Below are 23,863 nucleotides of genomic sequence, written 5' to 3'. Positions count from 1 at the left end.
CCGGAGGCGTGATTGCGTGTGGCGGTAACGGGCCGGCGTGGGCATCAAGGTGGCGAACAAGTGGGTGTTGCACCGTGCATTGTATCTGACCCACGCAGCCTCGTCCTGGCCATCAACCAGATCGCCCTTGCCGAGGGTCTCGCGCTCGGAAAGGCCCTCGACATTGACCCAAGCTCATGGACAGTATCTTCAACACGTCTTCGGTGGGTGATGCGATAGCAGGAAGACTGTCCCAAAGTCCAGGCTGACGTTTGGTACAGCCCAGTCGTGGTCGTCCAAGGTCAACTCGCCCCTGCCCGAGGTCGATGGCTCGCCCGGTTCGCGCGGCTACAGCGGCGGTTTCCAGGCCAAGCTCATGCTCAAGGTGAGTCAAACGGCAGCTGTGGGCGGGGGGTCTTGCTCGCCATGTACAAACACCGCCGCCACGAGCAGCGAGGAAACGTGTCCCCACTTTGCCTCAGTCACCGCCACACCTCCCACTCTCCTCTCGTACATGACCACTGACCTCTGTGCGCAGGACGTCGGACTCGCGCTCACTGCCGCGCACGTCCACTCGCTCCCGACACCCCTGACGTGGGCGGCCAAGAGCGTCTACGATGCCGTGTGCGCCGAGGGCGACGGATCGATGGCGTCCAAGGACTTTTCGTGAGTACCAAGCCAGAAAACAGAAAGTAGGAGGGAAGGAGCCGTGTGTAGCGATTGGACTGTGGGCTTTGGGAGCTGCTGGGAGCGTCCAGCAGTGGTGGGTCCGGTACACGCATTCGAGAGGAACTGGGCAGTCGCCGGAGACGGAGACCTGTGCGAGCGTGCAGCGCGTGCCTCCTTGCGCAGTCTTTCTCCTGCGGCCACCCGCCGGACGAGCGAACATGAACTGTGCTGCCTCCGTCGGCTTTGCAAGGTCCATGATCCATGATCCATAACCCATGTCCACGCGCTCCGGGGTATGCGGGATGAGCCTGAACTCGATCAGCAATGTCCCGAGAATGTGGAATACAGGGTGGTGGTTTGCTGGCCGGGGGGCAGTGTAGACACAGGGCCTGTGTCGATGAAGAGAGACTTGGTATGACTTGGCATGCGCTGACACACGTTCTGCAGAGTGGTGTACGAGTGGCTGAACCAGAAGCGCGCCGAGGGAGTCGAGCAGGGATGGAAGGACGGCGGCGGGATCCCTCCTGTGAGCAAGTGAGCAGGAGGAGAAAATGAGCACAGTGGGGCAGTGGCGGCAGAGGCAGTAGGATGCGGTCTCGCACTTTTGAGTGTCTGTGAGAGATGGTTTATAGCAGCATGATGAAGAAGCGGTTGTGAAGATACTCGCAGCATACTGGCGCGATTACTGCGACGTGCGCAGTGAGCCTTGGATACAGCTGGCAGTCCAGAACAGGCGGGAAGAGCTGCTGCAGAAGAACTTAATCGCATCGTGACGACTGGAAAACGCGGGCCGTCAAGCGAGACAGACCAGCAACGGGGGTTATATGGAGGGGGCTGCGCGCGGGAGGGGAGGGAGGGCGGCAGCATGTTCGATGTTGCCGCTGTTTGTTGTTTCGTCGGCAGGAACACAACATGGCAACACCAACACTCACGGAAAGACATATGCATGATGTCCAGCATAAAGAGGCCAGAGGAATGCAAGACGCGTTAAAGACACGGGTACACGGGGGCGGGGGGCGACGCGGTGTGCAGAGAGGAATTGTTGCGACACAGATCTGGGGGTCTCCGGGCCAGGGAAGGCAGAAAAACACCACCCACCCCCCGTTTACGGCACACCTTGCGTCCTCGCTCGTCGTCGTCGTCGTCGTCGTACGCGGCGCGCTCGTTCGGATCCATTGGCAGCGTTTGCACACTCCACCCCACTCTCCCTGCTCTGTCGCTCCACACTCGTTTATCCCTCCCCACCGTCATCACCTCCCTCTCCATCACTCCCCCTCTCTCTCCCACACTACTGTCCACGCGGGCCATTGCATCGCCCTCTCCCCCCGCGGTCCGTGCGCCACCCGCTACGCCGCCGCCGCCGTCGCTGCTGCTTCTGGTGTCGCTGCTCGAAACATCGACACTCGACACAGGCTATTCTTGATCGCGCTATCGTCGTGCGCACACCCTCGGCACTGTTGCTGCACATCCCCGTGCGACACTCCCAACCCCAGCCGATACCTTCTCTCTCGCCCATCCCCGTGTCCTCCCTGTCACTCCCGTGGCCACCTCGTGTCTGATCGCTGTCTTCCGGTCTTCCCGCGCTCCCAGGCCCGAGCGAGAACAGCTAGGCTCCACCGACGCCGCCGCCTGGTCCTGGAACCCCCGTGCGCACTGGTGCGCGTGTAGGCGTAGCGTGCTGCCTCTGCCGGCGTTGCCTATTTCACAGTTGTCCAACTCTGTCATCCTCTGCCATGTCCCAGCTCCGTGACGTTTATAGCACCAGTGAGGTGGACTCATCCGGCGCAACGACTCAACCGACCGCTGCCAAGAACGACGATACCCACCGGTTCACCATCTCAGACTATCTCGACCAGGCTCAGGCTCTGGGTGTCAACAACGACGGCCCCGCTGCCCCCTCGCCCTCGTCGTCGTCGTCGCCGACCACTTCAGGCCCCATTGCGCGCGTACAGGCTGGACCTTCGCGCCCACCACGGCCAGACGCTGACCTCGACATTGAAGCCATCTCTTCACCGCCGACTAGCCGTCAACACTTCCCCCTGCCCCCTACTTCTTCGACTTCCACCACACGCGCGCAGCAGACCCCACTGCGCACTCCTCCTCGACAAGCCCACGACGTTCTTGGCGGTCTCACCAGCTCTGGCAGCGGTGTCCTTCCTCCCGTGGTGTCTCGTTCAACCCCTCCCTCTTCCTCTTCTTCCCAACCACTCCCACCCACAACGTCGCCCAAGTCGCTCACCCCGCCGCGCCTGTTGCGAAAGCCCGTCCGGGACCCTCTCGGCGTGATGATATCCCCTCTCGGCCCTGGGCCAGAACCCTACCCGGTAAGTCGGCCCATGCCCCAAGCTCAAAGGCCTGGAGTTGCCCACGTTGACAACTGTGTTTATATTTTTCGCTCGTCCTCCAGCTAACGGCCCGTCAGAACTCGCCAGACGGAAACGCGTCCGACATTAGCGACAGCAGGACGTCACAGGACGTCTACGTTCCCCAGCTCACGTACCCTCCCCAGAGCAGGTACCCGGGCTACTCGGACTCGCGCCCGGCTTACATGGGCGGCAACAACCGGCCATCACCGCCGCGCGGGCCTGTCGCTGGTCATTCGACAACGTCGCCCACACGACCGGGGATGAGCATGAACCAGAAACAGCAGAGCGCGTTTGCACGGCAACAGACCCACCAGCTGCCGCCTGGCGCGGCCGCTTCTGGTCCCCCCATGACCATTGACGGTGCGCTGATGTCGCCCACGACCCAGGGTGTGCTGTCCGACGACGAGGACGACGACGACGATGAAAAGCATGCTGCGCCACCGTTGCCGGAAAAGTCGCGCAACTCGGTCGCCGCCGTGCCGCCTGCGCCTGTCAAGCTCAGCCGCGGGGACAAGGCCGGCGTACAACTGCGCAAGCTCATTCCTGCGTCCTTGGCATGTCGCCTGCTGCTCCTGACCGTCTTCCTCGAGGCCGTGATCGACATTGCCATCCAGGCCAACATTCTGTGGCGGTTCCAGCTCGAGGTCGACAGCGCCGAAGAGTCGTCAGACACGACGTCCTCGGCTCTCGAGGCTAACAAGCGCCGCTTGCCCGTCTATCTTTACATTTTCGTCACGGCGCATATCGTCCAGCTGGGACTGACAGTGTACGCCATCCGCACGCGAAACACCATCCAGGTCATCGGCTTGGCCATTTTCAACGGCCTCTTTGTCATCTACGCCGGTATTGAGATTGAGGAGATTCGCAACATCCTCGGCAACACGACACCGGCGGCAAACGCCCAGACGACACACAACTTGCTCACGCTCCCGCTCAACGTCCTGACGGCCATTGTCATTGCCGTCGTGGCCGCGTCCGAGATTGCCGTCGTGGTTCTCACATGGTTTATCTGGCGCGAATTCGGTTGGCGAATCTACCGCTTCTTGGGCGCCGACCTGCGCATCCGCCGCTTCTACCTGCAGTACCAGATCTTTGAGTGTATCTGCTGCTTTTCATTCTTCTTCTTTGCCGGATTCGGCGTGCAGGTGAGTACGAGGGAAGGAGCTGGGCGACCCGTGACAGGTCATATCCAGCTTTTGTTGTTCCAACCTAACCGTCCCTCTCCAGTTCGCGCTGCTCGTCCTGAACAATTCCGACCCGGAGTACATCATCACGTGGATCATGTTCCCCGTCCTCCTCGTGTGGCTCGGGCTCGGCGTGATCGCCGCCCGCCGCGAACTGATGTGGGGCATGGTCGCGTTCGTCACGGGCCTGCTCTGCGGCACCGCCTATTTCATCTACAAGCTCGTCCGGATCTGGACCGACCGCGCCAAATACTCCATGGTCGCGAAATCGCTCACGGCGTTTGGCTGCCTGTCGCTCGTCATGATCATCCTGTGCACGGTCTACGGCTCGATCGTGTGGCACAATTTCGGCAGGGGGCTCAAGGAGCATGTGGCCGATAAGAAGAAGGACAAGAAAGAGGAAAAGAACCAGATGATGGCCCTGTCGCCGCAGTACAATGCCGGAGGCTTTGGCGGGCTCGGACACGCCCCGACTCGGCAGCACCACAGGCTCACGATCGATTAACGCGCGCGCGCGATGCGACTGGACTCTTACGGACGCGAACCGACCCCATTCGGACAGCTACACGGCGCGCAGGACTCTCCCCGTCCTCCCACGTCTTTTAACCCCCCCCCCCCCCCCTCCTACACCACGCGGCTGGCTCCGTGTCCATTATTCTCCTGGGTTATTCTGCCGCTGCTGTGTCGCCGCCTGTCCCACGGGGCCGGCCCGTCTCGTCTGTCTTTGCATTACTGTACTGTTGTAGAAAATGTGCAATGATGCGTTTTGCACACACCCACGGGCCACATGGAACAGGACAAGGACAAGGACAACGAAAGGGTACATTAAAAAAGGACAAGAAACAAGCTACTTTTCTACAACACAGGCTACAGGCCTACAGGACCGCAGGGAACGAGCTGCCCGACGCGGAACTGGGGATGGACGAGCGGGGGCCCATGAGGCTCGACCTGCGGTCCTCGGGGCTCTCGGGGATGGTGGTGAGCGACACGCGCGAGCGGGTCTCGGACCACTGGTCGTCGTGGCGATAGAACAAGCCGTACGAGTCGACGTTCCACGGCGTGGCGGCCGGTCCTGGTGGTCCGGGGCTGTCGTCCATGAGGATATCGTCCATGGCGTCCATGGCGTCCATGGAGTCCAACCCCTCGTCCATCTCCATCTGGGCGTTCACGGGCGATTGGACGAGCTCGAGGAAGTGGGGCGACGGGGTCTGCGGATCCGGGTCTGTCCAGTTATCGGGGGACTCGTCCTCGTGATCCCAGGTGGACGGGTACGGCGGCGAGTCGAACGCGTATTCTGAACGGCTAGCCTCACTCGAGTGGCGACTGGAGCGGGGGGTGAAGGGGTTGCTGGAGTGGGCCGAGTGGTGCGAGGGCACAGGAGTCGACTGGGCACTGCCACTGCGCTGAAGGGGTGGTTCCGACGGCGAGTGGTGGCTGCTGAGGCTGTACTCGTCCGCATTCACGTAGCCCGCCGGGACGGTGTATAAAAGGCCGCTAAACGAGTGGTCGATGTCAAAGATGTGGGGCGCGTTGGCAGTGGACGCGTGCAGCCATGCCGTGTCGTCCGTGTGCCATGACATTGCAGAGCGGTCGTACGAGTGGTCCGAAGAGTCGGGAGAGGCGCGAGGCCGAAGAGCTTGCCTGGGAGTTGCGACAGGCGAGGGCGAGTCGGCACTGACATGTGGCGGGGTCATACGCTCGCCAGTCACTTCAGGCTGGGTGGGTTAGGCAGACAACGGAAACCCCATACCCACTGCTGCAATGTCCAACTCGGCAACGTCGACGCCGAGCTCACCGCCAAATGCCGTCGCCAAGTCGAGCGCGGTACGCAAGAGGTCGGCGAGGGTGGCAATGTGCTGAGGGGTGCGCTGAGCGACTGGCGCGATCGACATGGGTGCTCGAGAGTCAGATTCGACTCGAGGCAAAACTGCGTTCTGGGTAGGCCTTTTTGGGGTTGTCAGTGATGATGAACCAGGTGGGTCAAGTTGCGATCCCTACTCAGAGTGCACAGTAAGGATAGATCCAAGACTGTTCAGCGATTCCGAGGTGGTAAAGTTGTTGCCGACAGCCAGAGCACAGCTCCCTTGAGGTCCGGTCTGAGCACGTGTCCCCTGTTGCTGATTAATGGTGCCAGAACCAAGCGCGGCGGGGCTCGATTGACGGTTGGGACTGGGGAAGACGGCGCGGCGGTAGAGAACGCGCTCGGGAGTGGTACTGCCACAAATGTCAGTTGTGCCCAGAAAGGTTCAACTCACGCGGCACGGAGGCTGCTGCTCCTCACTGGAATGCCGTCGCGGGTCAACCTCTTGACGAGGTTGGTAATGTCGCCTACACAAGCCGGGGGAGATCGAGTCTGGGACGCCTGGGCAGCCTGGGCAGCCTCACGCTCTTGGACAAGGCGACTGAGAGAAACAGGTGACCTGAGTCGGTGTCAGCTTGCAACACCCCCAGGTGCCACCTACAGATCGACCGAGGACTGGCGACGGCGCGCCGACATGGCCGACGAGCGGCCCGAGTGGTCGCGAGGGGAGACACCGTAGTCGCCTGGAACGGGGCTGTTTATGCGCGAGGGAACATAAAAGGTACGTGTACGCCGGAGGGAAGGCGTCGATCTATGAGAGTTAGCACTGTCTCCATAGTTCAACTCACCGCTGGGAACGTTGCGAGGCGGCGCTCTGTGGACGTGCCGAGTCTTGCTTGCCAAGTTGCTGAAGGGTCTTGTTCATAGGAGTCGCCTCGCTGGTGGATGTATCCCTGCGTGACGCCTTGGGGGTGGTGCCCTCTGGCTGGCCCATCCAGGCAAGAGGGAGGGAAGGTCGCCTGCGCGCAAGTGGTGAGGGCACCTTGGCCATCGGCGTCGCGTTACCATCGACCTCGACAGTCTCCTTTGCACGGCTGCGATCTCGGGGACGAACCGTGTCGTCATCGTGCTTGCCAGTCCGGCAGTGCACAGTACACGCACACGGAGGAGCACGAGGGAAGGCGGTGTGGTGCTCCCCCGCTTTGGCGATACCCCAAGTCGCCATCGGGGTAGGGCCAGGTGTGGGGACACCGAGTAACTGCCCAGCACCGGTACCAGCCGCTACGCTCGTGTCAGACGCAGCAGCAGCGACACGGACAGCAGGGTGTGGTGCGGCTTCAAACTCGGTGAACACAAACGACGCGCCAGAGGGATGGAGGCCCGGGTCGAATGGCGCTGGCGAGCTCGCGGTTGACGGTGGCCATTGCAGTGGGATCAGGATACCGGGAACAGTGACCGCGGGCGAGGCTGGGGTGGGTCGAAAGGTGAAGAAGAATGGGCCCAAGCGGGTCTCTGTCGCTGTTGTCACGGGGGAAGAATGGTGTGCAGGGGACGGGGGCATGCTGGCGGCTGGGGGCAGGTGGAGGGTGAAGGGAGGAGGGATGGACATGGACGGGGGAGAGAGATGAGGGAGGATGCTATATACACAAGGACCAGCCTGGTACAGCAATGGTGAGAGTACGGAGGAGGGAGGAGGGAGGAGGAGTGAAGGAGGAAGAAGAATGTGAAACAGAAAAGGAAGGCGTGCAGATGAGTGGACCACGGTGGACGAAATCAGTCGCGCCAATGTCCACCCCGTCGTTTTTGCTGCTGGCATGCTATCCATATGGTCCCAAGCGTCCCCACACAAAACAAACTATTACTCTCTGATGACCGGTGCAACTCGTTCTTGCAACACACTCTTTTAGTCCTTTAGTTGTCCTGGAAGCAAGTGTGTCAGCTTTACGGCCGCATCTCATGACCGGGCAGCTAAAACTCACAAGGTAGTTGGTAGCGACATAGACAAGGGCCCAGATCGAGCCACCAAAGAGGACGAGGAGGCCCAGGACAATACCGAGGATAAGCTTGATAGGGAAGTCCTCGGGCTCGTTGAGCTTGGACATCTTCTCCTGGAACGCCTTCTCCTCCTCGGGGTCGTCGAGCTTGGGCCTGATGAGGCCCTTGGCGCGGAGGTCGTCCATGAACTTTTCGCGGCGCTCGGCGTCCTGCTTGGCGCGGTTGGCCTTGACAAGCTCCATGTACAGGCCTGAGCGGGCGTCGGTCGACATGGGGTCGATACCGGTCTGGGCGGCGGCACCGTTGGCGCCGGCCTTGACCTCGAGGAAGGACGGGTAGTGGTGCTCAGCCCACTTTTCGACGCGAGCGCACGAGATGGAGATCTTGAGCATGTTGGGGTCGTCCATGGGCACCTTGCGGTGGATGGAGCGGGCATAGTCGCGGAACATGTAGGCAACGTCGCGGGGGTTGGAGCTGCGCATGATAATCTGGAGAGCCTGGCCCTTGCGGATCTTGACGTTTCCAGTGAAGATCTTGGGGTTCATGAAGCAGACATCGAGGGTGGCCATGGCCATGACGGCGGGGATGGCGACAAAGTTGAACACGGACTGGTTCTTGAGGAGGGTGAGGTAGTCGAGAGCGTCGGTGGCGTGGCGGAGCGCGTCAAGGACCATGTTGTTGGCAGCCCACTGAGCGTCCTTTACGCGGGCGGGCTCACAAATCTCCTCCTGCGACTTGAAGCCGTACTTGCTCCAAATGGCCTTGGGCCAGAAGCCACGGCCCTCGTCAACGTCCTCCTTGATGTCACGGTAAATGTTGGTCTTCTGCAGCAGGAGACCCATCGAGTTGGACAGGGTGAGCTGGTCGGCAATGAACGAGCGCTCCTTGCCCGAGGCGGCGAACAGGCCCGAGAGACCCTCGCCGACGAGGCCAGCGACGTAGTGGCAGTACAGGTCATAGTCGGCAATGCTGTCAACCTCGGCGACGGGCCTTTCGGGGGTGGCGAGGGCGGCATAGTCGGCCATACCGGCACCCATCCTGCGGGTGACGTTGGCAATGACCTCCTGGTAGCCCTTGTCCAGGATGGCAAACTCCTTCTGAATGTTGTCAAACTCGACCAGCACAATGCGGTCCTTCTCGTTGGGGCCCGACTGGCTAAAAGTCCATCCGGGCTCGTAGAGCTTCTCGTGGAACGCGCGGAGGAGGGGCAGCTTGACGTCGTTGGGGACGGTCATGTCGTCCTCGACCGTGTCAAGAGCTCGGAGAACGAGGTAGAACAGGCACACCTGTGGGGAGCAAGTGTCAGTTGGTGGGGTCTCACATGGCAACGGCCCAACTCACCACACGCGCAAGGTCTCCCTCGAGCTCCCTAATGACCATGGCAAACGAGCGGCTGGTCAGGTCCAAAAATTCCCAGCACTTCTTCATTGTGTCGCGGTCGTAGCCCGTGTACTGGAGCTCGGTCGCATCGGTAATGTCGCGCTTGTCTGCCCAGACCTTGTACGAGATCATGGAGCGGAGCTCTCCCTGGTTATGATTAGCATTCGGCCACGGGGAAGCGAGGTGTCTCTGCTGCGTACGGGGTGGGTCACCGCTGTTTGTGGCGTCAGCAACCATTGTCTGTGTGCGTGTCGTGTCTGCTGCTGCTGCAGAGTGGCTTACCGAGGGTGAGGTACTCTGCGACGCCCATTGCTGGAGCTTGAAAGGTGGTGGGAAGAGGGTTGGGAGGAAGAGGTGTGGTGTGGGAGTCGACTAGTCGGGGGTTGCGAGAGAGCAGTAGTGTTGTGGGTGGGGGGAGCTGTGTGGAGTGGTGGAAACGATGGGGAGTGAAAGCAAGATGCGACGTACGATGGCGGCGACGACGACGAGCGAGAGAGATGTGGAACAACCGCTCGCTGGCCCCGCTGGCCGCGCCCGGACCGGCGGCAACAAACAGCCTGTGCGCACGACGCTCTCTGCCCACCACCGGCTGCCGCACGGGATCGGCTCATTAACCCATCAACTATCCCACGGTCACACACGCAAAGGAGACACAGTGGGCAACTCTCCCACGGTGCCAGTGCCACACTCGCGGAATTACCCAAAAGCCACCACAGCCGCCACTCGATCATCGGTGAGAGCATCATCTCGAGCAGAGCAGTGGACCTCGGCAGCATCAACAACACACCCCACACCCCACACCCCACACCCATGTCGTCCTCCCCGCCAGCACAGCCAGTCGACGAGGCACCCACCCCCGGGTCCGACAACAATGATAACGTCTTTGGCGGCGCATCAGACGCCGGCTCGGACAACGGCGCACCGGCCAACACTGCCGACGACCCCGCCCCCACGGCCGAGGAAGGCGGTGGTGACGCGCCCGAGGGATCCGGAGGCGAGGGAGCAGACGCCTACGTCCCCGCAACTGCGACGTCGGCAGCACGTATCCCGAGCTTTAAGAAGCGCCGTGGAAGCGGCGACGAGGATGGAGAGGGCGACGGCGACGACTCGGATGACGACGACGACGAGGAGCGCCAGAGGAGGAAGAAGAAGAGGAAGGAGCGCAGGGAGCGTCGTGCCCAGGAAGAAGAGGAGGAGGAGCTACCCGTCCTTGACGAAGCTACGCAGCGCCGCCACGCCCTCGAGGAGCGCATTGACAACATTGGCAAGAAGCAGCGCGTCATGCGGAGGAAGAAGAAGGGCGGCGAGGACGTCGACGTGAGTGTAGGAAGGGGACGACGACACGACCCAGGGAAGCACCCGCTGACAAGAACAGATTGTCGACTCATACCATGACGAAGTGTGCATCCGTCTGCGTGACCGTATGCTCGCTGCTGCAGCCAAGGATATCAGTGCCAACACCCACAAGCTGCCTGCTACCAGCAAGCTGGCGATGCTGAACGAGGTCGTGGACGCTCTCCAGAAGTGGGTTTGAAAGCCATGAACCAGCTAACCCACCAGCACCACGCTGTGGTCTGCCATTGTCGACAACGAGGTGCTCAAGGCGGTCAAGCAGTGGCTCGAGCCTCTGCCGGACAAGTCGCTCCCCGCTGTCGGCATCCAGAAGGCCTTCTTCGAAGTCCTCCCCAAGATGGACCTGGACACGTCTACCGTCCGCGAGGCGCAGATCGGCGCCGTCGTACTCTTCTACACCAAGACCAAGCGCGTCACCCCGGCCATCAACCGCCAGGCCGAGGCGCTCGTCCAGGTGTGGTCGCGTCCCATCATCAAGCGTTCAGCCGACTTCCGCAGTCGCTACGTTGCGCGCGCCGACGACGTGGAGATGGGCGGCGAGGAGGTCGAGGGCGAGGATGACCTGGACGTCGACGGTGATGGCGAGGAGAAGCCTCGCCGCAAGCGCCAGACGGCAGCCAAGCCCCGTCGTTTCGATGTGCGCCAGGCCGTCGCCGAGAATGCCGACCGCAAGGGTGCCCGTCCTCTTATTGCCAACGTGAGTACCAGCTGAGTCCAGTGGACACGAGTCAAGCTGACATTCCACAGGAGATCCAGTACTCTGTTGCGCCCGAGTCGCGCCTGCGACACCACGAGGACGACCTCGCGCATGTGTCGCGTATCCAGATGGACAACAAGAAGTTCAACCGCTTTGCGCGCCAGCTCCAGACCCGCAAGCGTTAAGGGTGTGGAGGGGGGTGTTCCGGTCAGGGTCGCGAGTGATGGAAGTGTGTTGTACCATAAATACGTTTTAGCATGCATAGAGCAGCAGCAGGAGTCAAGCAAGAGCCATGCGCAGGTGCAGGTGCAGAGCAGTGCCTCGGCCTTGATGTAGCCCAGCGGGTGCGAGCTGGGAGGGGGTGCTGGCGGACTTACTCGTGTCAACAGAATGACCGGGGACTTTGCGCATGCCTGTTTTCCGGATCGTCGGGCTGATCGGCTGCCCCGGAGCGCTGGGCCGGAGCGAGGCGGGAGAGCGGATGTCGTCGGCGGTCAACCCGCTCGACAGTGTGTCTTGTCTACACTACCACATCGACCATCAGCGGCCTCGCGCCTGCATACACAGTTCAACACACTCCTCGCCATCCCGCACACACACGCCATGAGCGCACACCAATACCGCTACGAGCACGTCCCGGGTCTCTTCCACCTCTCGACATGGGACGAGGACGTGAGTCGGCGGCGGCTGTGGGGGTCTGTGGGGGGGGGGGGTGCGGGCCGCCGGGCGTGTGTCGGACGAGCGCGGCCAAGAGCTAGGAAAGGTGACCACCACCTGCCACCCAAACATGCTCGTGCCAAGCCGACATACAGTGTGCAAGTCACCTTTTGTGTCTGCCCCGGCCGCGCGCGCGCGCCCCACGCATGTCGAGATTGCGGGCTGTCTCTTCCCCACTCGCACAATCTGCTCGGCTATCTTGCCCCTCTTTCAGACAGCCACCCCCCGAATATTGTGTCAACAGCGCTGACCCTGTAGATTGACTGCTCGTTTGGTCTCGTGCCGCCGAGCTGGGAGGCGTTTGCGAAAGAGATCAATGGTGAGTAGCTCGCGGCTCGACAGGTGGTCGTCGGGTGGCAAGTGCACGCGTGTGCGACGGCGGCAGGAGCCCGTCAGAGGTGCTGCGGTTGTTGGTATCGCCAGCTGGCACATAGCTGTGAGCTGCCTTTCCTTCATCGCATGCAGCCTACGCGATGCGCAGTGCTTGTCGTCGTCCGTCGCCTCGTCCCCCTCGCACCGTTACCAGCTCGAGGCCAACTCCCGACCTCCCGCTTCACCCGAAGCTGACGTACTACTCCAGCCCTCGAGACGACCGCGGCACCGGGTGAACGTATCCGTGTCATGTACACGGCGCGCCACGGCGAGGCAGAACACAACGTCTTGTCAGCAAAGTACAACCTGCCAGAGAATGTCGTGAGTACCGTAACTGCCACCCGCCCTCCCCGCTGGCGACTAGCGCGGCCACTGTGGTGGCAAGGAAGCTTTCGAAGCTGTGGCCGCTGGCGAGTCACGCGACCGGGTGTCGCCGGGCCGTGGATGCTGGGTTGCCTTCCTCGTGCACCCGCCAACCACTCTGGTCCAGGACGTCCTTGTGCCTCTCCCCACTCCCCGCTGACGCTACCCAGGTGCAGCAAACCCACCCCATCACCGACCCGCCCCTCACCGCCCGCGGCCGCGCGCAGGCCCTCCAGCTCAGCGCCACGTTTGAGCGCGAACACACACGGGGCATGCCCTTGCCCACGCGCTTCTTCGTCAGCCCCATGCGCCGACCGGGCGAGACGTGCGGGCTCGAGTGGTGCTGGATGTTTTCGCAGAGCAGGTCCAACGGTGACGCCGCGAGTGCAGGGGCTGGGGCTGGGAGCGACGCGGGTTCGACGGTGTGCGAGTGCCACGAGCAAAGAAAACCCATGGTCAACGGCGTTGGCGGTCATGGAGCGGGGAAGAATGGGTTCCCAAAGCATGTCGAGCGCGGGGAGGGCAGTGACTGGGGACATGGGGTGCCCGGCGAGTGTATCGAGGTGAGTAAATGCTGTAGCGGGTAGAAAATTCGTGATGACCCGCGTTTGTTGCTAACCACCCACTCCCAGGAACTCCGCGAGCACCTGCACGTCCACCACTGCGACGAGCGCCTGCCAACGTCCCAACTCAAGGCATTGTTCCCCACGTTCACTTTCCCGTCATCCATGCCAGAGGAGGATACCGTGTGGCGTCCGCTCAGCGTCCGCGGCCGCGAGACAGAGGACGAAATGGTCGCTCGTGCAGGGCGGGGGTTGGCCATCTTGATGGACAGCTTGCGGGATGAGGATACGTGTGAGTCTGCCGTGGCTGGGCCCACAACTCTCCCAGCCGCCCAAGGTGACGCTGTGCTGACTGTCGCTTTTCCAGACGTCTCCCTCACAGCCCACTCTGGTCTCTTGCGCGCAGTGTACAAGAACCTCGGGGTGCCGTTACGCAGACTGGCGACGGGCGAGATGAACGTCCTCGTCGTGCGCGTCAACAAGGTCGCCGCTGTCTGAGCGTGACGGCGTGTGCCGTCGGTGGAGCCGGAAGCTGGCAGCCAGGAGCCAGAAGAGAAGAAGCAAAAAGCGCTCCATCCGCCTCTCCCCGCCGCGATTGTGTTATTGGTATCTTTATCTTATCTCCCTCTCCCGTTCTCCGCCCTTTTGGATCACGCTTCTCGCTCTCGCTGCCCGCCGTCGCCTTCGTCCTCGTCCTCGCCCTCGCCCTCGCCCTCGCCCTCGCCGCGCCGCCCATATTCCGAGTCTATAGCCTAGTCGTTGTAAGAACCCTCTCCGCCGAGTTGGCCGTTTCACTGCTTTGTACAGTCTTGCCTGCACGTCCCCTCCCGACGACATTATGCAAATAAAATCAAAGGTCATGGGTGCTGCACATCCCGCCGCGACCGCGACTGGCATCCAGTCAACACTTGGCATCCTTCGACTTTGTCCCACAGGCGCTGTGCGGGCAGATGCTGGTGTCCGACAATGGCAGAACAGGGTTCGCGTCACGAGGAACAGCACGGGTCCGCTTTTCCACTGGAGTGTGAGGGAAAATTTCCCAGGCGCGAAGACGAGCATGACAACAGTGTACGGAAAGGTCAGTCTTCCTCCCACGACTGCGAACTGCTTTGGCGCCGGACACGGGCAACCCATCCCACCGTTTCTGCGCTCCCAAATATTCCAGTTCATCACCTTGCCCCAAGCAGGACAGCGAGGGGCACGAGGGGCCCCAGCGACTTGCTTTCTGTCTGTATAAGTGGCTCCTGTCACCGCGATGAGAAAGAGCCCACTGCGCTACCGCGCGGGAGAGCTTGAAGCCTGATCTCGGAGCGGTTGAACACGCGCTCCGAAGAAAAAGGTTGCAGAGATCTTGCGCGGGCAAGTGGCGCCGGCACTGAACGTCAGGGCCGGCGTTTGACAGCTTGCGTGTGCGTGTTCGTAACATTTGGAGCAGAGCATGGAGCTCCAAGCACTCAAAGCCAGCAGGACGCACATGGCCAGCGACGACCGGTGACCGGCGGCTCGCTTCCTTGTCGGCACCACCTGTGTGACGTAGGTTATCACACCCATGTTGGTGACTCACCCCTCTCGGCGGTTTTTTTTGCCGTGGTCGCGTCAGCCACAACCCTGTTTCTGTTCTCGTGTTCTAGACTGGCCGGACTGGACGAGCAGACCTTTGCGTTTTCGGCCCGGTTCCGTCCCCAGCATGCCACAGGGCAGCATGTGCTGTGCTGTGCTGCCTGCTGCGGGTGGTGCTGCGGGAGGAGGCGGCGCGGATGACACGACACGGTTGACACGACAACCGCCCGTTTACTGTGCTATATTCGGGTGGATCGGAGGAGTGGCACCGATCTCGGAGCCGGCGGTGTGGGGCAGCGGTTTAGGGATGTGTTGCTGTCGGGATGCCGTGCGGAGGCGCGGAGAGAGGATCAGACACACGCCGCGCGTCGTGCGGTTTGCAGGAAGCACCAGGATAGGAACGTGGTGGTGCACGGTGACTCGGATGCAGAGTGTGTTTGCTGTTGCTGTCTGCTGTGGCGCTGTGGGGAAGACATGTGAAAAGGTAGAAAAGGGCCAGCATGGCCAGTGACGAGCACGTCTCCCATCGACCTCGACGATCTGATCATCGACCCACGTTCCACGGATCGACGGCCCACGTTGCCACGTCATCCACCGTGGTCGTTTTCTTCCTTGCCGTGGGTGTGCGCGACAAGCATAACACGCTTAACAGCAAGTGGCGAGCCTCGGTTAACACAAACGGGTGAGTGCGACGGGAATAGCTGAGAGACGAGCATCGCAGCCAAGGCTCAACAGGGTATTTCATTTCTAGTACGTATGCGCGCCATCGTGGCCTGTCCGCTTTCATGCTGCTGACAGAGCTACAGCTCTGCACGTTCTTGATTGATCGCCGGCGATTTCTTTTGTTTTTCCTGGCCTTGTTCTCCAACGCTATACCCAGACTTGACAAAGTTCCGCTTCCTTGTTTATCCAGAGGACCACTTCATTGTGTACCCAGAGTTTTCCCCAGCAGCGCCGCGAGCTGTGAGGGAAGGCATGGTCCAGATCAAAACGGGAACCCCACGACCTGCTAGTCAATTGCGCGACTGCACATACTTTGAATTCCGTCGCAGTGGAGGGCCAACCAGGCGCCGTGGACGACGACAGGTAGTTGGCGAGGCGATAAACGTAGAGGACGCGATGAAAAACGCTGCGTGTAGTTTTTTGGATGGCAAGAGCTGTGAAAGACAGAGAACTGGAGGGTATAAATAGAGGTTGCGCGGGGTCATGGCAGGTGGCTGTTGCTCGTGGCTGGCCCGATATCCATGGTGCGTCAGACTCGAGTGAGTCAACTCGACGCGTACGCGGTATGTACCTTGCTCGGCGCCACATCGGATCACCCGGAAGTTGGCACCAGCAACTAGCCGGCACTCCCATGCTCATCCGTGGACCATGTGGTCACCGTACCACTGTACACCTCACCCACCAGTTGTAGACCTAGTGACTCCACAGTGATACATTACGGGGGTCACCCAATGCCTACAGAGAACGCGGAGAAGGGAATGGTGGCCACGAGAAGTGATTTTGGAGAGGCCGACACCCGGATCCGGGGCCGACGCGCGTCGGTGCTCTCTTCTGTTTTGACTTTATTTTTGATTTTTGATTTTCTACCTCGCAGCAATCGCAGCTCTTGTCGGGCACGTTAGCGATCAACGTGCAGGGACGCTGACCCGAATAACGCGTGATTCGAGACCGAGAGGCCTCTCACTCGCCTGCCATTCGCCCGGACAGGTAGCTTTCCAATCCCCTGTCCGAGCGAGAGTAGCGAGGCGGAACAATGCGCGGATCGACACGTACGCGTGCGGAGTGGGGAAGGCCGCTTGTTGGCGGGTTCGTTCACGTCGTCGTTTGATATCGAATCGCCAGTGATCGGCGTCGACGGGCCGCACGGCCTGTACCTCGCAGACGCCTGCTGTCGAACGCGGCGATCAGAGCCAATGGCAGAGTAACTGGAAAGCAAACGGTACGTACAGTGAGTCTGATAACTGCGCGCCACAGCCTCAACAGCTGTCGAGTTCCTGATGGCATGATGAACATGGAGCGTAGCGACTGGCCACTGGCCACTGGCTGGCGCCACTGGGTCGGTCATGTCCTGGGTGAGCTTGCAATGCCAGCGGCTACTGTGCACTTATCTAATTCTATTCCTGTCAGCGTAATCGCTGTCGTCAGTGTTCGGCGTCTTCCCCGCAAAGAGCGGCCAGATGCTAATTCCGCATGGTCTAGAGCTCGCGCAGACAAAATACACGCTCTCGGCCATACGTCTTCAAGTGTGCACATTTCAGAACGATGGTGCCGTGCAGGCTAGGCTTCGGTTCACTCTACCCACTGGCCACTGGCACAGGCCATTAGCTTCATGAAAATCAGAATGTGCGTTCTGTGTTTCCGTTGCCGACAAACAGTCATTAAACCCCAGAAAACCCAGTCAGTCCACCAAAGTTCAAGGATCAAGGACGAGGGCTAGGGAACCACATGACGCTCACAGCAGGAACAGAGCTTAACAGAGCGCGAAACGGTCCATGCTTCGAGTGTGTTACTAACGATCGCTCCGCTTGCCGGCACGAGCCAAGGGAAGGCGAATGGCTGGGAAATGACCCAACAACAAAACAGTCAGTCTGGAAATATATATATGAACAAAATGCGGCTATAGCTACAGTGTGTGTGGGGGGGGGGGGTGGAGAGGCTACCTGAACGTCGTCGCTATAAGTCAGTATCGCGCACGTATGCGATGTCAACTTACGACCTGGGGGCCAAGGGCTCAAGCCTTTGGGTGGGATTGATCCTCAGGAGCGGCAGGAGCCTGAGCCAGGCTTCAGAGTCAACTATCAGCATCGGCTCCCGGTACGGTCCACGGACACATGACATGACTCTTACAGTTCATGCTTCAGCGCGGGCCTGGAAAGTCAGCAACTGTGCTCAACGCAAGGAAGGTGGTGGTTCACTCACGGGTTGCCCTCGCAACGGCACCCAGCGCGGCGGACGTCGTCCTTGGAGGCCACATCGTCCTTGGAGGCCTTCGTGGAGAGCTCAGCCTCAATGCGTCCCAGGCGTGTCTCAACGCCTCCAAAGCGCGAGTTGAGGCGTCTTTCGAAGTCTTCCAGGCGGTTGAGAAGAATGCCCACGCCGTCGGCGGCGGCGGTGGTGGTGGTCGACAGCTGAACGCCTGCATCGGCTTGTTCGTCAGCCGAGTCTGCTGAACAAGGAGCTAGCTCACTGTTTGCGCCGGACTGGTAAACAGGCGGGGCGGTGCCTCCACTGCTGCCCGCTCCCCCGCTTCCGGATGTGTAGGTAGGTGGCGATGTGTCGCCACTCATTGCTTGTGACTGGGATGATATGAAGTGTGCAACTGCAACAAGCCAGGCATGTTGATGTGTGTTACGACGATGGTGGCAAACACGGAACCTTTTCATTAGTGGGCCCCCACACGTCGCATCTTCCTCCTACGCTGCTGCCTCTGGCCTCTGGCCTCTGGTGTGCCTTGCAAGGAATTCTAACAACCATGCATCGTACTCATTCCCTCGCCCCCATCCCTGTGGCCTATGTATCCCCTCCTTACTGTCCCTCCGGCCTTGATTTGTGGCTGATTTGTGGATTGTGTTGTTTTTTCTATGTGATTCCGGCGTTGGCACTCCTTAGTCGCCACATTCACTCTAAGCTCCCCCCCCCCCCCCCCCCTCCCCCCCAGGCCAGTGCCTCTCTGTTCTCTTCCCCTCTCTGTACCTCTCATCTGCCTAGTTGTTGACAATCTCCCACGCGAGCTCCTTGCCAGCCCAGAAGGGAACGACCTCGAGGGCGCCCTCGCCGAGACGCACGGGGACCTGGTTCGGGACGGCGGGACGGCGGAGGGTGACGCTCGAGCCCTCCTTGGCGGGGACCTTGTAGAAGGCGCGGCCGTGGTCCGAGACAAAGCCGGCGAGCTTGTCAATGGCGCCAAAGCCCTCGAGGAGGGTGGCGACCAGGGGGACGAGGAAGGGCGAGGTGTAGCAGCCGGCGGCGCACGAGTGGAGCTCGCCCGAGTCGGAGATCGAGGGCGTCTTGGACGCGCTCGGGTGCGGCGCAGAGTCGGAACCCAGGAAGAACTTTGGGTTGCCGCTCTTGATGGCGTTCTGCAGCGCGGCGCGGTCACGGGGCTCCTTGGCGATGGGCTTGCAGAAGTGGTGGGGCTGGGGCGCGACAGCGTCAATGGTGAGCCACAGGTGGTGGGCGGTGAAGGTGCACGCGACGTTGGCAGGGAGCGAGGCGACACACTCGACAGCCTCGGCGGTGGTGGCGTGCTCGAGAACGATGCGGAGGTTGGGGAAGGCGGCAGCGATCTTGCGCAGGTGCTCGAGGAAGTGCTTCTCGGCGTTCAGGATGGAGATGTTCTGGGGAGTCAGCAATGTGGGTGATGGTCGGGTGAGAGGAACAGCTCGACGTGGCAAATGATGAGCTGTCAATGGCATGAAGCTGGACATAGTGGTACCAGCTGAATTGGATACCCGCAGCTAGCCTGCAGCTGGCCACCACATGTCCCCAGGGGTCTGCCTGGCAACGAGAGCAGTATAGCGGACCGCCCTCGCGCACAACCTAGACGAGCACCACTCAACCCCTCCTTTCCCAAGACCGCGTCAAACCGACTCACCTTCTCGTCGTCGCTGGGAACCTCGCCGTGGAGGTTGAGAACCATGCCCTCCTCCTCCATAGCCTTGAAGACGGGGTAGTAGAGGCCGTAGTCCTCGATACCGCTCGACGAGTTGGTGGTGACGCCGCGGGGGTACGACTTGACGCCTGAAGAACAGTGTCAGCTACTGGCTGAGGGTCGATGGCGCTATAGCTGGACAGGCACTGTTGTGCAGTGGTACGTCTGTACTACGGCTTGCATAGAGAGGTGGGGCAAGCCGCGGATACAGACGCTCCCACTGACACAAGGACAAGAATGACCTACCCTTGACGCCAGCCTTGGCGGCCTTGCGGATCTCGTCGGGGGTCACCTCGGGGTGGAGGTAGAGGGTCATGAGCCACTCGACGCTGGGAGCGATACGTTCCAGCTCGGCCTTGTAGGCAAGCACGTTCTCGGTCTTGGTGAGAGGCGGGACGAGGTTGGGCTGGGGAGAGGGTTAGGACCGGGAGCAAGTGAGTGGGGTTATGAGAAGATCGAGGGGATTACACCAACAGCCGTCGCTACCGTCCCGCCTCGTCTCACGGACTCACCATGACATAGGCAGTACGGATACCGCCAAGCGCGACGTGGGGCGTGACGAGCTCGCACATGGCGCCCTGGCGGACGTGGACGTGGAAGCTGCGATCTGTCAGTCTCCCAACCAACCACTGCTCATCCGCGCCGCGCTGCCACGTACTCTGCGGGGGAAGGGAGAACGATCTGGTCGGCCATTGTGTGTGAGGGATGGGACGGAGAGAGATGGGTGAAAGAAACAAGATGGACCTGCCGGCTGCACAAATCAGTACACGGCCGACTTTTCGGCGCGGGTGGAGGCCGCGCCCGGTGCCGGCAGATCCCGGGCCGGCGGAAGTATATCTGGAGCACGTGGTCTACGCGTGGCCAATTATTACGTCAGCAAAAACGTCATGCTCTTAAGCCTTAACAGTGTTGGATGGATGGGTGGCACGGTGGCGGTGTTTAGGCCCTCTCTTCACGACCAGCGACGGGCATCTTGGACCGTCTTGGCACTCTGGCTCGCTTGGCCGAGCACTACAGCCCGGATCTCATTGTGGTACAGCATCGTCGTAACAGCAGCCGGCTAGCACAAGTGTACAGCATTCCCAGAATGCATGCCAGAGAGTATGAAAAACAAAGATGTGCCAAGAGATCCAGCCGTCGTCGTCGTCGTCGTCGTCGTCGTTGTTTCGTGTGTTTGGGTGTGGGAGGCTAAAGAGCTACAATGGGGGGCTGGGTGGGGTGGTTGTGGCCGGCGCGCGGCGCCGTATTTTCTACCATGCTGTGAGGCTATGTGTGCCATGTGCCATGAAGTGGATGTGACAAAGGTTGTTGTGGTTTGAGGGTGCTTGTTTCATGGCGTGTTTTGAGTGCCGTGTCACGGCTGAGGGAGTTGCGGTGGTGGCGGTGCCGTTGCGCGGCCCGACGACCTGCGTCCGCTCGTTCGCCGGCCCTTCTTGCTGCTCCGCGAGCTCTTGGATCCGTTGGAGGGTACGCGGTCGCCCGTGAATATCGACTTGCGCACCACTCCATCGGCGGCTCCGTCTTCTTCGCTCGTGCGCGACAGGCCACTCTGGGCCGACGCAGCACTGGCGTCGCTGACGGTGCGCGGCTTGAGGACGCCGCCAGGCGGGGAGGACAAGGGACGTTGTGGTGACGGCGACGGGTTGCGTGACGACACACTGCTGTGTGGGAGTGGGGAGTAGGCGACTGCTGCTGCGGCGGCGGCGATGGATGATGTGATGGGTTTCATGTGGCTTTCCAGGCGTCAGCACGGACATGAAATGCGGGGTTGGATAATCAGATGTGACGCCGGCCGGCGCCACTCATATGTGGGGGCATGGCAACCGTGGCGTGCGGGGGGGGAACATTCTATCTCCTATGCACGACACCATGCGCCACACCCCCAATACGCTTTGCTGCTACTCACTTGCCTGCAGTCCGACTGATCTCAGCCATGCGCTGCCGCGACGCGGCTGCGTCTCGTGGCGGAGAAGGCGACCGCCCTCCGTCGTGGTCGCGCTCCGTGCTGCTGCCGCGACTATTTCGGCCGGCGCCGTTCACGCTCATGCCCATGGTGCCATACCCGTCCTGCGAGATGATGGACTGCGCGCGCAGGCGTGATGGCGCGACGAGCACCTCGGACTCGGACGTCTGCAAAACAAGAGTCAGCGCATGTTCGAAGCAGGAAGCAGGGTTGGTGGCATGCGTGGGCCCGTGGTGGTGCTGACGGTACCGAGACCGCGAGCACGCGCGCACGTTCCGAGTTGCCTCCCCCCGGGAAACGCGTACTCACCCGTCGACGAAAGCACGAGAAGATGTCGGACCAGCCCATGTCGACGCGGGAGGATGGTGGTAGGGAGAGGGCGAAGAGTAGGGCGACGCGCGGAGGGGAGGAGGGATGGAGAGAAGGAAGGAAGTGATGCGCGGTGGAAAAGGCAAGATGAAAGACTATGGGTAGACTATTTGCTGTTTACATCCGAGAACTGGGTGGGGAGATGGGTTGGTGGGGGGCCTGGTGGACGGTCGGGCGGGCACGAGAGAGAGAGGAGAAGCCGCGAGGTATTACAGCGTGCACTCCAAGGGTTACTCCAGTGGAGTGACTTTTGGACTCGAAACGTCTGTGCGTGTGGGGTGGGGGACCTGCGCGGGGTGTGTGGGGGGAAGGTTGGACGGATGGTTTCTAAGGGCAAGTCACTCTGGCTCCCTTTCAAGGCCTGCGACGGGCAGATGCTTTGGTCGTGTCGGATGGTGTGCGCGGCGGCGCCGGGGAGGGTCACTTGACACTGAATGCTTTGGCCTGTACTGTCGCGGCGACGTCGCTCTGCAACCGACTGGAACACTGAAGGAACCGTGCCTCGGAACGAGCGAGAAACGACACACCGACGACGACGAGAGACAGCACAAACCGGGGGGACGGGCCCTGGTGCTTTTTGCAAACGGTAACGACCGGACCGCGAGATGCAAGCGGTAGCGGGTCCGAGGCGGAAGGCGAGTGTGTTGAACGAGAGACAGAGTTTACAGGGGGTGCAAGTCGTCTTGGGGGCGAGCTGACGGGTGGGCCGAACGAAGGTGGGATGAAACCAATATACAAAAGGGGTTGGGGGGGCTTGTATGTGTTTTCTGTTGTGCAAACGATGTGTGCACCACGTTGGGGATTGGGGGACCCTCTTTGCGTGCAGCTGCAGCCAGCAAGAGAAAAAAAGTGTTACCGTGTCGCAGTCGCGGGTGACTACAGAGGCAGGCAAGTCGCGGGTGGCGGCGCGCCGTCTTTGCGGGGGACGGAATGCTGCGGCACAAATACGGGAACGGGGGGACTGGATTTCGCAGAACGGTGTTCCAGGTCACTGCTGCGATGTCGAGGTCACTGGCAAGGGAAAACAGGTGTGATGCCAAGCGCGGGGTGTCGGGGAGTGGGTGGGGAGGCAAAAGGGTGTGGTGGTTGGGGTCGAGAGGCAGTCGCGCGGGGGGGAGGATTCGATCCAGTTCTTATAACACGGTGGGGAGCATCGACATCATCGGTGCTGTGCTGCAACTTTGAAATGGTCCAAGAGGAGCGTGAAATCACGACAGGGGAAGGCTGACCCATCGTATGGGTAAGCAGCAGCACCACCACCTAAATCTTGGGCCACGCACGCCAAGCGGCAGGACAGCGTAGATCGAGTAGAGAGCAGCTCAATCAGCAAAGGCGCCTTGTCAGGCAGAAATCGCGCTAACAAGGCGCAACCTTGTACGGCCCGGCGGCCGCGGTTGATTGCCTCTGGTGCATGGTGCCCGAGGGCCTCGTAGGCAGTGTGGAGATGGTGCACAGTTTGCTGCTTCAGCGTTGTTGCCCTCGAACTCTCTTAACTCTCTCTTCCCCCCCCCAAGCATTCATCCGTTCGCAAACCATATGGGTCCTGTCTCTGATCTCTGCCGTAGTGCCCGCAAGACCGACGCCACCCGCTGGTGCCTCTTGGGGGCTGAGGTGATCGCTATCCATCATATATTGTCCGCCGCCAACGAGAGCCACTATGACACACGCTCCGCGGTACCGGTGGTGTGCCGTGGCGTCTTTTATGATGTGGGGTGTTGCTTGCGCTCACCGTGCATCTAAGGCCGTGCACTAGCAGCTCTCTAGCAGCTCGTTTGATCGCTGGAGAAGGCAGAAAAACCCTTGGCAAAATGAGTGATCACAACAGCGGCCATCAGCGGCCAGCGGGAGGCCATTATTTGCAGCCTGCGGCGTCGGACG

General features: G+C 61.0%; 9 protein-coding genes across 9 annotated transcripts; 4 read left to right on the top strand and 5 right to left on the bottom strand.

The window, feature by feature from the left end:
* Positions 1–98: 98 nt before the first annotated feature.
* Positions 99–1,186, top strand: EHS24_003293 (uncharacterized protein; the record flags this gene model as incomplete). The annotated part of the gene is made up of 4 exons (XM_028618985.1): positions 99–203; positions 244–364; positions 518–645; positions 1,096–1,186. Coding segments are annotated over 4 exons (445 nt in total), but the record flags the coding sequence as incomplete, so codon positions are not given.
* A 1,195-nt stretch (positions 1,187–2,381) lies between these two features.
* On the top strand, positions 2,382–4,703 carry EHS24_003292 (uncharacterized protein; the record flags this gene model as incomplete). Its single annotated transcript, XM_028618984.1, has 3 exons — positions 2,382–2,972; positions 3,071–4,159; positions 4,242–4,703. 3 exons carry the CDS (start codon positions 2,382–2,384, stop codon positions 4,701–4,703), a joined length of 2,142 nt encoding a protein of 713 aa, XP_028472872.1.
* Positions 4,704–5,073: 370 nt separating this feature from the next.
* EHS24_003291 (uncharacterized protein) lies at positions 5,074–7,560 on the bottom strand (the record flags this gene model as incomplete). The annotated part of the gene is made up of 6 exons (XM_028618983.1): positions 5,074–5,913; positions 5,953–6,142; positions 6,197–6,412; positions 6,454–6,600; positions 6,661–6,753; positions 6,848–7,560. The coding sequence occupies 6 exons, from the start codon at positions 7,558–7,560 to the stop codon at positions 5,074–5,076; spliced, it is 2,199 nt and encodes a 732-aa protein (XP_028472871.1).
* Positions 7,561–7,910: 350 nt separating this feature from the next.
* Positions 7,911–9,684, bottom strand: ERG9 (terpene cyclase; the record flags this gene model as incomplete). Its single annotated transcript, XM_028618982.1, has 5 exons — positions 7,911–7,919; positions 7,979–9,280; positions 9,336–9,521; positions 9,575–9,588; positions 9,657–9,684. The coding sequence occupies 5 exons, from the start codon at positions 9,682–9,684 to the stop codon at positions 7,911–7,913; spliced, it is 1,539 nt and encodes a 512-aa protein (XP_028472870.1).
* Positions 9,685–10,184: 500 nt separating this feature from the next.
* Positions 10,185–11,609, top strand: IWS1 (Transcription factor iws1; the record flags this gene model as incomplete). Its single annotated transcript, XM_028618981.1, has 4 exons — positions 10,185–10,691; positions 10,750–10,902; positions 10,969–11,424; positions 11,475–11,609. 4 exons carry the CDS (start codon positions 10,185–10,187, stop codon positions 11,607–11,609), a joined length of 1,251 nt encoding a protein of 416 aa, XP_028472869.1.
* Positions 11,610–12,027: 418 nt separating this feature from the next.
* Positions 12,028–13,937, top strand: EHS24_003288 (uncharacterized protein; the record flags this gene model as incomplete). The annotated part of the gene is made up of 7 exons (XM_028618980.1): positions 12,028–12,096; positions 12,400–12,460; positions 12,722–12,834; positions 12,899–13,006; positions 13,053–13,439; positions 13,509–13,731; positions 13,807–13,937. 7 exons carry the CDS (start codon positions 12,028–12,030, stop codon positions 13,935–13,937), a joined length of 1,092 nt encoding a protein of 363 aa, XP_028472868.1.
* Positions 13,938–17,733: 3,796 nt separating this feature from the next.
* Positions 17,734–18,289, bottom strand: EHS24_003287 (uncharacterized protein; the record flags this gene model as incomplete). The annotated part of the gene is made up of 4 exons (XM_028618979.1): positions 17,734–17,785; positions 17,850–17,870; positions 17,922–18,147; positions 18,190–18,289. 4 exons carry the CDS (start codon positions 18,287–18,289, stop codon positions 17,734–17,736), a joined length of 399 nt encoding a protein of 132 aa, XP_028472867.1.
* A 417-nt stretch (positions 18,290–18,706) lies between these two features.
* Positions 18,707–20,346, bottom strand: EHS24_003286 (uncharacterized protein; the record flags this gene model as incomplete). Its single annotated transcript, XM_028618978.1, has 5 exons — positions 18,707–19,339; positions 19,597–19,742; positions 19,900–20,059; positions 20,166–20,253; positions 20,312–20,346. 5 exons carry the CDS (start codon positions 20,344–20,346, stop codon positions 18,707–18,709), a joined length of 1,062 nt encoding a protein of 353 aa, XP_028472866.1.
* Positions 20,347–21,007: 661 nt separating this feature from the next.
* On the bottom strand, positions 21,008–21,964 carry EHS24_003285 (uncharacterized protein; the record flags this gene model as incomplete). The annotated part of the gene is made up of 3 exons (XM_028618977.1): positions 21,008–21,386; positions 21,560–21,783; positions 21,926–21,964. The coding sequence occupies 3 exons, from the start codon at positions 21,962–21,964 to the stop codon at positions 21,008–21,010; spliced, it is 642 nt and encodes a 213-aa protein (XP_028472865.1).
* Between the last annotated feature and the right edge of the window lie 1,899 nt (positions 21,965–23,863).

Source organism: Apiotrichum porosum, assembly GCF_003942205.1.
Source record: "Apiotrichum porosum strain DSM 27194 chromosome Unknown scaffold_15, whole genome shotgun sequence".
Lineage (NCBI taxonomy): Eukaryota > Fungi > Basidiomycota > Tremellomycetes > Trichosporonales > Trichosporonaceae > Apiotrichum > Apiotrichum porosum.
The sequence above is the reverse complement of the archived record's forward strand: the minus strand, read 5'-3'. Positions and strand labels throughout refer to the sequence as shown.